This window comes from Poecilia formosa, unplaced genomic scaffold (genome assembly GCF_000485575.1).
Source record: "Poecilia formosa unplaced genomic scaffold, Poecilia_formosa-5.1.2 Scaffold548, whole genome shotgun sequence".
Taxonomy (NCBI): domain Eukaryota; kingdom Metazoa; phylum Chordata; class Actinopteri; order Cyprinodontiformes; family Poeciliidae; genus Poecilia; species Poecilia formosa.
In genome coordinates, this window is record NW_006800487.1 from 102,761 (window position 1) to 114,798 (window position 12,038).

Below are 12,038 nucleotides of genomic sequence, written 5' to 3' on the forward strand. Positions count from 1 at the left end.
CCAACCACACCTTGGACACCTCTGCTTCAGGAACGTAAAATGCCAACATTAAAGTTGATAAATATGGAAAACTTAGAGAAATTATGAATATTAAATGTGTTTTTATGACACTTTTCATACAGTTGAAACATATTTGAGAGGATTAACCAGTCAGATTAACATTCTTGTTGTTTATCGTTTACCTGTGATGTCATCAGGTTGTCATGGCGATGACCAACATGTCAACACCGACAGCAGTGTTTGCGAAGTCTTTAGAGTTTTTCCTCTTCTAACAAACAAGTAACGTCTGACGACGGGTGTGTAAAAAAAATGTCAGCATTTTATTTTAAAAAGTGTGCCACCTCCCACGCTTACATTACAGCTTTAGACTAAAAATCAGACAAACCGGCATAAAAACACACGATACAAACCACAGCGGCAGACATGAGGGCCGAGAGCGTCAACATTCAAACGTTAAACCGTCTGAGGAGCCGGAGGAAGTTAAAGAGACAGCCTTTTAAAACATCATGATAAACATTTAGGAAGGAAATTAAGATAAAACTTGTTCCTGGTCTCTGTTAGCACTAAGCTAGCTGTTATGCTGCTTCAACGTTCAGGTCTGTATTTTCAGTAATTAGACACGACGTTCTGGGGATGAAGTAGAAGCTTTTCTCAAGATTAGAAAATAGTTTATCATAAAAACAGCATAGTGGGAACTTCAGAGAGCAGAAAACATGAATAAATGTGAAACAATGCGGCTGGTAGTTGGGGTACAGAAACAAAGAAATAAAGCCAGCTGATCTTCAGAACTGGATCAAGAAAATACCGTAACAGAACCAGATCATGACAGATGAGGTTGAAAGCAGAAAGTTGTTTCACAGAGTCTCACTGAAACAACAAATGATTTTGTTGCAGGGTCACAACATTTCGTCAGTGAATAACTCGGTAAATAACTTGAACATTTAGCGATTACATCAACTGGTTAGTACCTTTTGCAGGAGGCTGACATTAGAGCAACCTCAGCTCGATTGGACCCATGTTGTTGTGTTGGTGCTTTGTTTGCTCGGTAATCAGGTACCAGAGTATCGCTGAAGAACTAAAAGTTGTCTTTTGTCCAAATCATTTGTTCTACAAGATCCAGATGTTTCAGATCCACAAAATAAACACATTAATGAAACTGAAGGGAAAGGTTGGATCCGCCTTGCTCTAATGAGAAGCAGCCAAAGTCTTAGAAAACACAAACTAGACATATTCATCATTTCATGGAGTCAGAATTAAGCTCTACCTCTAGTACAGAAATGTAAACATCAGTGAAGCAGTAGAAAAAGCAGGAGGTTGATGATGTTTGGTGTTGTGGATTTATGTCAAAGTTGCTTTTGATCAAGGGCTCTGTTTGCATCACATCCCAGAAGAGCTAACAGAACAGTGAAGGCACCAGAGGGAGAAACGCTGCCGGTCACCGGCGTCTGGGATTACACCTCAGACAAGCCTGGGTGGCGACCAGGAGGTCAAGATGCAACCAGAAACCCTTCGATCCAAGCTGGTGACGAAATCTGGCAGAATGTGTAAGACAGAGGTAATGTCCAGCGATCAAAGATCAGAAATCAAAGTGTTCCTTCAAAACAAGACGTCAGGATACAAAAACACAGAACGGAATCAAAAATCAAGTTCACTTCAGGGCGAAAAAATAAACTCCAACATCTGTCAGCACCTGGTCACTTCCAGCTCAACGAACAGCAGCATTATGATAGACTGGTCTTCCTCCTCCAGTTGCAGACGTAGTGCTGGTTTCTGTGGAGAAACAGATGGGTTAAAAACTCAATGTTCATTTCTGAACAGTGGTTCTCAAGCCTGTAAATGTTTTACTCATTTTCACTTCTACAAGAAAAAAACTCAAGCTCAGTGTTTGCAGATGGCAAAAAGATCCCGGATGAGCCCCCAAATACGCTACATCTCATCTTCTGTTATACGAGACGATCATCTTAATCTGTTTTTACAGGTGTGTTGAGTGAAAACATGGCTGGGCTGGTCAGCAGTCGGATGGCTTTATCCAAACACCAGTGAAGCAATTCTGGTACAGAAACACTTTTTCTCACATCTTGTACCAGAGTGTGGTTTTATGTGGCACACAACACTTTATTTTAATAAAAAATAATAAATTGCCTGAAAAGTTAGCAATGCTAACCCTAAACCCAAACTATAAATATAATGCTAAAGTATTACACAATGTAGCAGTATTTAGCAGAAGCTAATGCTAAAGCGCTAACAACAATCTGCCCTGGAAAGATTACAACCGTTCAGCACCAATTTAGCTGTGACATTATAATCAACATATTCTGCCTGTAGATGTTATATTTATGTTTAAATATGATCCACTGTCCATTTATTTTGTTCCTGTTTGAAATAAAGTTACTGGGGGAAAAAAGAGAACATGACAAAACTGCTGCGTAAACAGATTTCAAAATAAGAGCATGAATATAAACGTCTATAATAATAATTAACAGTTGATAAGTATAATTTCAACACGTGAAGTTTTTTCAACTGAAACTTCGCAAAAGATAAATTAATTTAGGGGAAGCTAAGATATTTTTAAAGCGCTAAGCTAAAAGTTAGCTCTGCTACTAGCGCATCAAATGACTACAACAGCTCACTGATGATCTCTAAGAGTTTAAAGCTGAACATAGCTGATGTTGGTAGAGTCTGCTGAGGCTTCTGGGTAGTGCAGTGCATAATAAATGAAGCCTCAGCAGCAGCAGGTCTGGTTGTACCTGGAGGTCTGCGGCTGCCTGGACGCTACGTTGTGGAGCTTCCTCTCCTCTCCAGGAATCTGTGGCAGGAAGAACAGGTTAGTTTGTGTTCAGGCTGAACGTGAACAGAGCTGAGAGGCAAACAACAACTTTTCTGTTTAGATCTTTGAGGCTGATGAGCCTCTCTAGACCCTCCTGCTGTTTTTCAGCCTTTAAAGAAACAGAAGTGCAGCTTGTTTGGTCTTCAGATTTCTACTGTTTTGATTTCACACAGGAAATTCTAAGTATCCGAGGATCTAGCAGCTTAAATATTCAAACCAACATGGTAAATATCTGAGGAGTAGTTTCAGGTCAGCATTAAATAAACGGATAAAGAAAAAAGTAAGAGCACTCACACTTGCGTTTGCCGGACAAAGTCTGCAAAGCGCTGATCTCTGGAGCACAACTCGATTATTTTGAGACGCTCCTGGATCTCCTGCGGAGAGGTCAGAGGTCAGCGCACGGAGATCAAGTTTATGTAAGAGCGCAGTAGGAGGAGAAGTAAAAATACTCGTCTATGTAGTACAAACATCCTGCTGAGCTGAAAACGTCTGAGCCAAAGAAACGTCACAACATGATGTCAGATCACCGGACTGAAGTCAGAGCTCAGAGGAGAAAGTCGCCTGGTAATCAGGAGCTCTGAGCCGCTAACACAACTAGCTTCAAGGACAACGAGATGCTAACGCCACAGAGGTCCAGAAACACAACGACCTCACCTCTTTGGAGAGAGCCGTGTTCTGGCAGATGCTCTGTATTTCTTCACTGGTCAGGTCTTTGGAGCAGCACTGGTTCAGGGAGGAGTCGCAGCACTGGTGGTACTGGGGCAGGCTGTCATCGTAGCGCCGGTAGTACTGAGCAGAGACCGGGTCGCTCTCAAACATCGGGTTGAACTTCGTGGCTCGCTCCAAAGTTGGAAGGCTTTCATGGCGCCTAAAACGTCACAAGATAAAATGTTTTAGTTTCACATTAAACTAAGTTCGCTCCTGAAACGCAAAGATTCGGCCAACCTGAGTGGATCCTCCGTGTCTTCACCGTCATACTGCTCTCTGAGGGTTCTGGCCAGGAAGAAGATGATTCCTCCAGCCACCAACAGGAAGCCGACCACCGAGGCGATGGCGATGCCGACCACCAGCGGCTCAGAGACATACTCCTCACAGTGCTCACCGCGGTACCACCAGTTCTCCCCAACACGACACCTGCAGAACCAACTGGGTCAACCTGAGCCAAATCTGCAGAATCCCCTCACAAAGCTCTGCTTACACTGTTTAATGCAAATATTCACTAATATGCAGATGATGTGATGTTTTATTTAACAGTTGGTAGAGATGCTAAATTCAGTTTCATCCTATTTCACTTAAATTACAATTATAGTAATTATCATGTGCAGAAAATATTAAGCAGAAGAAGACAGATGATTGTCTTTAAATTGTAAAGAATATAATTCAGAATTCAATTAAATGTTGAAAATGTAACAAAAACTCTGGCTGACGTTGGCGAACAGGAGCATAATGAGGGCTAATTCATTTTTTACAGTACACTAAACACACCCCACCAGTTTATTTCCCCCTACCTGCAGATGGCGCCCTTGCCAGGGATGATGTCACATTTGCCATCGTTGAGGCAGAAGTTGTGCTGAGCGTCACAGACGCTCTGACACGGCAGGCCGTCGATGCTCAGATATCCAGGATCACACACACACTCTGCCTCTCCTGACCACTGGTTCACCATGCACTTGGAAAACTCATTACAGGCCTGGAACTTGCAGGGATCCGCCCGGTCACCTGCCGGGCAGAGAGGAAATTACCTCAGAGCCGATGGGTCACATCAAAACAGAAACTCCACCTGAGAACGAGTCACTCTCTCAGATGGTTCATCACAAAGTCACTCCAGATGCTTAGATAGGATCGTTTCTTTCCTTTCTACAATGATTGACTCTTCAAGTCAAAGTTGATGTTTCTAAGGCAACGTCAACATGTATTCTCTCTTTCTAATGATGCTGAAGCGATCATAAAGTTTGTTCGGTGACCCTGGTGAGCCCTGCAGCCTCTAAGTGACCTGGCAGGTTTAGCTTGTGCTTGTGCAATGGAAAACGTGTCTGCAGTGAAGATGAGAGGAGTAAACTGATTATCCAGAGTTTACAGTGAGTCACTGTTGTGGCTTAGCTTGATTAGTCAGTGAAGAGCTCCTAACAATGGCTCAGACAGATTAAAGTGCAGTCGCAATGCAGAAACAATGAGTTATTTACTCTTTGGTAAACTCTGACACAAACCCAGCAGGGGTCTCATTACCCACATGAAAACCATTAACGGGTTGCCTAAGATCTCCTAAACTCAGATCTTAGGAGTTAATTTGTTCAAAGATCCATCCAGTGACCTTTCAGACTAGACTGGTTTCTACAGTTTGTAGAGTTTTCTGGTTCTGATACAACAAGAAATGTCAAATTTCAAAAGCATCCAATAAACCCTCTGGTTTGGAGAAGTCATCTTTGTAGTGAAATAACGTTTGTTCCAACATGTTTATGATAAAAGGACATTATACGGATTAAAACCGGTAAACAACTGCCACCACCCAGTCATTACCTTTTAAAGACTTATGGAGGAGGAAAACACCTAGTGTTCAGCCAGATGGAGACAAACAAACATGATGTTGATACTGCAGTCGGTGCCACTGGTCACGTTCCTCCCAGACGGATTATCTGAGGTATTAGATCAGATCCTAAGAGGTGAAAGGGCAACCGAGATGCTGCAGCGCTGCACAAACAAGCTGAAAACCAACCAGACGTAAGAAGACTCGATGGTTTTCTGCTCCACTAGGCTCACTGCTCCTCATTTATAATGAATTTAGATTTAAGGGAAACCAAACCCCTGTTCTTCCCATGGACTCGAACATATTTCCTCCTCCAGGTTTGGTTGGGTTGAGTCTCACCTGATTCAACGTCCAGTGAGTACTTGTCAATGGCCAGGTTCATGGTGTGGTACGCCGTGTTGGCAAAGTCCTCCAGAATCAGGTAGATGATGTTGGTGACCTCTTTGGGAACCGGTTTGCCAAAACGCATTCTGCTGTTTACAACAATGCTGCCGTTTCTGAAGTTTAGGATCTCCAGGTTCTGGAAGTTGTTCAGGTTGGACTGAAGGTACGGGACCAGCTGTAAAGAAAAGACAGAAAGGTCACCAGAGTGTCCGTAATAGGAACCTATTTAATGGTATCTGGTTCTTTGAGATTCTCACCAGCTGTATGAATTGCTGTTCTAGAGATTTGTACTCTGAGGAGCTTTTGTTGAAGAGGTTCCTGGAGAACGCCATGTTGGTGACCCTCAGGCTGAAGAACACTGTCAGAGCTCTGCCCGGCCGGCCTGGTAAAGGAAAAGCTTCTAGGTCTGAACCCCGAGCTTCACTGGAGAAGCCACTGCTTTCCCCATCAGCTTCCCCAGAACCGTACTGGAACAGGTCGATGCTCACATCGATACTCGGCATGTCAGAGAAGTCATAGTCCAGGTTGATGACAGAAGAACTGTCGTTAACGTTGGGCTTTGAGGAAGACGGTGTTGGAAGGAGACCGCTGACTACTTCTCTGGAAGGTTCTGGTTCCACTTTCCCATGTGAAGGAGCCACTTCCTTTCCAAAATGTTCTCCTTGCTCTTCTAAAGGTTTTACTTGTCCTCCTGCAGAAGGTGACCTTTGCACCTCTTCAGAATGTCCTTCAACAGGCTCTACAGGCACAACTGGAGGCTCAGTTCCTTTTCCAGAAGGTTGAATTTTCACCTCTGGAGTTACTTCTCCTTCTCCAGAAGGTTCTACTTTTATTTCTGAAAGTCCAGGTTCCCCTAAAGCTTCTACTTCTCCCCCAAAATGTTCTTTTTGTTCTCCAGCAGGTTCTAATTTGCCTCCTAAAGGTTCTCCTTCAGGTCTAGAGGTTTCCAGTTCTTGTCCTGATGGTTGCACTTCCACACCTTCTCCTTTTGGAGAGTCAGGGTCTTCTCCAGGTTGTTCTCCCAGTGATGTCGACTCTAAGTCCTCCAGAGGAGTTTGCTTTTCTCCACCAGAAGCTTCACTCTTCACTGTCACAGTTTCAGTTTCTGAGGATTCTACATGTGGTTTGACTCTGGCATCCTCCAGAGGGTCTGCTTTGTCTTTTGGAGGTTCTTCGGGTTTAAAAGATCCTTCTTCCTCATCCAAAGGTTTTACAATTCCCTCAGAAGGTTCATTTATTGTTGTAGGAGGTCCTGCTTCCTCTCCTGAAGGTTCAGTTGTCTCCATGTGCTGCTCTGAAGCATCCAGTGATCCCCGTCCAGAATCAGTTGGAGTCTTTTCTCCTGGTGTCGACTGAAAACCGTCTGAAGAAGTGGAGCTTGTGGAAACATCAGTGACCTCTTCGTGGTGAAAGAGATCCTCATCTTCTGGCACCGAGTCAGACACCCGAGTGAAAGGCGACTCCTTTTCAGGGGACAGTGCAACGCTCTGCTCCAGGGCTGGGGGTGAAGTTGGGACTGGAGTTGCTGTGGTTGTAGTGACAGCAATGACTTCATCCACAGCCAGGTCCTGGTCCAGACCTTCGGTGGAAGGTACTGTCGTGGGGGACTGAGTGGTTCCTAAATGCTGCTCCTCCAAAATCTCAATCTCACTCGGTGCTCTTGTTTCTGGGAGCGGCGGCTCAGATTTGTCAGCCAGGACCTGAGGCTGTTCTGGACCAGCAGCTGTTTCACCGCTGAGTTCACCGACTGTGACCGCCTGCACTTCAACAAATGTAGGCAGGTCCAGAGTGAGAGGAGCTTCAGTCTGAGTTTCTGGTAAATCAAGAACAATGACCTCTTCACCTTTCATCATTAGGATATCTGAGACAGTGACCCCTAAAATCTCTTCCTCCAGGTTTTCAGTGGCCTCTTGATGCCTGATGCCAGAATCAGCTGGAGTCCAGGTTTTAGGTTCAGGAGAGGATGTAACTGTTAGGGACTGAGGCTCAACCAGATAAAAGTCGTCATGGAAACCAGATGCTTCCACCATTTGAACAGAAAGGTCCACCGTCATGGCTGCCTCAGTCGAAGGTAGAAGAACTTGAGGAGTGGTGAAGTCTGGTGGGTCTGTGCTCAGAGGCATCACCAGGACATCATCCAGAGGTTTCTGTGTGTGAGAGTAATCAGACATGGAGGTTGTCTCCAGTAAAACATCATCGGTTTTAGAAGTTGCTGGTTCCACAGCAGCATCATCCGTATCCATCTCCAGGTCAGGTGGTGGTAGGACTTCATGGCTATCGACCCCCCGGTCATAAGTGATGTGAGATGTTTCTGAAGCCTCCCAAGACCACAGATAAGAATCCTGATAATCTCCAGAGAAACCGGATCCAGATCCATGATCAGACGTGACCTCAGAGGGTTTTGGAGGTACAGTGACTGCAGGAGAACCTTCAGGAACCACCGTTTGGTTTTCCACCTGGTGGCCATCCACAGCACCGGGAGGCGTAGTGAGCAGGAATCCCTCACCTTCAATGTTTCCACCATCTGTGAAGCAAATGAATCCATCAACTGACTGATTTGATTGAGGAAAACAACAGAGGCTTTACAGACGGAGATGATTCTTACCATCTTTAGTTATCGGCTCCAGATCAACTGTCTTTTGGCCTTTAACAGTCTGTGGAGATGTTGTACTTTCATCGAATAAGAAGACGTCGTTTTCACTGGCTTCCTCACTGTGTGGACCTTTCCACTGGTCTCTGGTGTCAAACAGGAAGTCCTCCTTCTTCAGGAAAACCTCGCTGGTGTCAGGCTCATGGATCGGCGCATCGGGAGGTTTCTCTGCAGCCAGTATGTTATCCTGAAAACAAGGAGCCGTCGGTCAGGCTCTACTCGTTTAAATCTGTCAAAGTTTCATTTAGAAAACAGAATTTGTTCAGCTCACCATGTTGTTGTAAGCTTCATCCGGTTTACTTGTAGGTCTCACAGGAGGAACGTTCCCTGCTTCAAATACAAAAACGTTTATGTAAGGGAGTCAATATTTCTTCAATATGTTCTCTAAAGTTACGCTAAGTTTGATTTTAGAGCACATTTCATCAACAAGACAGTTCAAATTGCTTTACACCATGAAAACATAAGTCATCAATTATGAAACAAGCAATAAACTTTAGATTTTGTCAGATTTTGGGCCTGATCACTAGTTTCTAAAGACCAAACAAGCAAAAGGTACCATTTTCCAGGCTGCCGTTGGTCAGGACGTTGTCTTTGTGCAGAGCTTCAGTGATGTAGTTACGGAAATCAGTGATGGTGTAGATGACGGTGGGCTGCTCAGCGGAGCCAACGTAGCTCCGCTCCACCTGGTTGTTCTGCAGAGTGATGAAGTCCAGAGTGTCGCTGGAGATGCCACCGCTGTCCACCTCCAGATCCAGAGTGATGGCGTAGTGGACCTGCACCACCAGACCCCTGATGGGACCAGAACACAGAACGGCTCAGTCAGCACTCAGGTACAAACACCATCCAATCATCTAAAACATCTGAAGAAGAAATTATTTTAGACAGTAAATTAGTCTTGACTGGATCTGGTTGTTATCTGATTAGCTTCACCATGGTGGAAGATTATTACATTCACATTCATCTTGTTTGTTAGTTCATGCTGATCAGACGTTGTTCACGCCTGAACCTGGTGACCTGCTGGATGGTCAGTGGAGACTGGGTTGGTCTGACGGAGCGGTGAGAGTAGAGTTGGTCATAAAGCTTTAAGGTAATCCTGTAACGGCTGCAGGTGGCCGCCGAGCGTCTTATCCCACTTAAAACCTGATTGACTATCGATAAGGACATTAAGCAGAAAGCGGAGCGGCAGACCTGTTGTTCAGAGCAACAGGTGAGTAAAGATCTGGTCCAGAGGACCATCCTGCCTTCAGCCACGAGTCTGATGCCCATTTATGATCAATTTGCTGTGAACTCCAGAGGATCAGACTTTTTAAGTCTTACATTATCTTAGCTTTTTGAGGCTTTCCTAGATTTTAGCTTCCCGTCAGCCTGAAGCTCCTCTGCAGCAGGTTTTCACCTCCACAGCCAGCTGGAGGGGCATTAATCAGTGTTCCTGCCAGAAAGGGGCCAGGGGTTAAGTCACCCATAAAGCCTGACAAGACGTCAGGGTAGACGCCAACTAATCCTTCAGCAGAAGTGAAAACACAAGTCCCAGAGCAGCAGAAGTTGAGGAGAGAAGAGTGACGACTTCAGAGGCAGCAGGGTTACAGGTTATGGATGAGCCCAGCTGCACAGAGCAATAATGAAGCAATGTTTGGGAGGCCCAGACAGAATGAGGACAAACTTACCGCTGCAGGTCCTTCTGAGGCCTGAAAACACAAACCGAACCACAAATGAGCCGACAGAAACCAGGAAAAATGTGAAAAAATCATTAAACGTGACAGAGAAACTTAACTTTTTGTCCAGCTTGCTTTTAAATCCAAAGTTTACTACTTATAAATGACGGTTCCTAAGGTCAGCTGTAATCTAAGTCAATTAAACTGTACCTGAATTCAATTATGTCAAGGCTCCTGAAGCCTGGCAGCCTGTCGAAGGCGTCTTCAACCTGTCAGAGGAGACAGAGGTTAAAACCTGGAACTGCTCGGCCCAGAACAACCAGAGAACCAGCCAGTTACTCCACAGGTGATCTCATAAAGGTCAGTATGTTCATCACTTCCTGGTCTACTCTGGTTTTAAAGTTTTGTGAATGAATCATTAGTATGTCATAGTTCAAAGGTCATAATCCAAACACAAACTGAAGAAACCTTAGAGGATGAAAGGTGAAACATGTTCAGGAAATGAAGGCTGTTTTTTTCATTCCCTAGCAGGATGTTTGTCTCACCACATCTGGACCGTTTGGGATTATTTAAAGAGCAACAACAGAAGAGTCTCAGTGGAGGAAGGAAAGCTAAAGGTCTTCCTAATTGGCACAGTATAGACCAACACTTTAGTCTTTAATGAGTGAAATCTGCAGCTCGGACCTTTTATTCAGAGTTCAGTGGCCTGTGGCTGCCCTCTTCTTCTTCTGCTGATTCTATTAGTGCAGTTATCCACTTCATATTCCCTCATTAAAGATCCTGACCATGACATTCAAACCATAAACTGCTTTCCCGCGTCACTGACATGGAGCGAGGCCCATAAACCTCCCAGTGGAGCGGGAACACACCGGCGCTTCGCTCTGCTTTCCTGGCAGAGCTGCATTTTCCACCGGCTCGAGGTGAGTCACTGCTCGTATACTGTATGTTCTCCGCAGCCTGCGCGGCTCGTATAGCTGCTCTCTGGCAGCCGCAGCAAGCTGAGCTGTAATGCATAAAGATACTTAAAGCGTGAAAGTCAGGCGAGGCCTTTAAACCGGAGCCAAAGTCCTGAGTCTGCAGTTTGGAAGAAACCACAAGCAAGTCAGTTTGGTTCTGAGTGAGTGTTGTGGACGTCACTGAGGGAGAAACACTCAAAACAAGAAGATGGTAACAACACAGGATCATTTTCAGTCAGTGCTGATGAAACCATGAGGAGAAAACAGAGCAGAGGGGGGAAAGATGGTACCGCTGCTCAGGAACAGCTTTCAAAAAAGATCTGCGTAAGCTTGCTCGCAGTGGATTCATTGACCTTTGACCCTTACAGCATTAAGCACAAGTCTGGTATAGATTGGACAGGTGCTGACCTTGCGTTTGAACTGGTTGGCCAGCTGCTGGTACTGGAAGCTGCTGGGGTCTCTCAGAGCGTTGCTGTAGGTTTCTCCCTTCAGTTTGATCCGCTGCTCCACCACAAACTCCTTCAGGGGCCGCAGGGGTCGCAGCAGCGTGTCGTCTATCTCATTACCAATCTGAAAACACAAAACATGCCCAGATGCTCATTTGATGATGGAGTCAACACTTTAACCAATCACTGTGAAATATTCTACATCTGCTTACCGAGTTATCCTCCTCTTCCTCCACCACAAAGTCACTGTTCCCCAAAAAGATGTCTTGTTCTACGTAGGGCCGGACTGGTACATCCGGAAAGTTTCCATTGTTGGTTTCAACTACATACTTAGGAGAGCGTGTTGTGGACCGGGTGGTTGCCTCCTCGGTAGGTCCCACTGTTGATGTTCCTGGTGTAGTTTCCTCTGCTACACCTGGAGCTTCGTTGGCTGGTGGGAGAACCACTAGGGTACTGTTCTCTCTTGGTAAGATCTTTTCCTGAGGGATGACAGTCTTGGTTGTTTCCTCAGGGACGACAGTCTTGGTTGTTTCCTCAGGGACGACAGTCTTGGTTGTTTCCTCAGGGACGACAGTCTCGGTTGTTTCCTCAGGGACGAC

General features: G+C 45.2%; 1 protein-coding gene across 1 annotated transcript in view; it reads right to left on the reverse strand.

Moving 5' to 3' along the window:
- Positions 1-298: 298 nt before the first annotated feature.
- The window catches only part of LOC103129479 (titin-like), a 22,195-nt gene continuing 10,455 nt past the window's right edge, over positions 299-12,038 (reverse strand). The window contains exons 8-22 of the mRNA XM_016665087.1: positions 11,652-12,038; positions 11,402-11,563; positions 10,248-10,306; positions 10,050-10,070; positions 8,942-9,174; positions 8,657-8,715; positions 8,341-8,572; positions 5,993-8,259; positions 5,691-5,910; positions 4,336-4,546; positions 3,773-3,961; positions 3,482-3,695; positions 3,122-3,201; positions 2,748-2,806; positions 299-1,770 (exon numbers count right to left, since the gene is read on the reverse strand). Coding sequence (XP_016520573.1) covers positions 2,773-2,806; positions 3,122-3,201; positions 3,482-3,695; positions 3,773-3,961; positions 4,336-4,546; positions 5,691-5,910; positions 5,993-8,259; positions 8,341-8,572; positions 8,657-8,715; positions 8,942-9,174; positions 10,050-10,070; positions 10,248-10,306; positions 11,402-11,563; positions 11,652-12,038 — 4,368 coding nt within the window. The 3' untranslated portion in view covers positions 299-1,770; positions 2,748-2,772. The remainder of the gene's footprint in view (positions 1,771-2,747; positions 2,807-3,121; positions 3,202-3,481; positions 3,696-3,772; positions 3,962-4,335; positions 4,547-5,690; positions 5,911-5,992; positions 8,260-8,340; positions 8,573-8,656; positions 8,716-8,941; positions 9,175-10,049; positions 10,071-10,247; positions 10,307-11,401; positions 11,564-11,651) is intronic.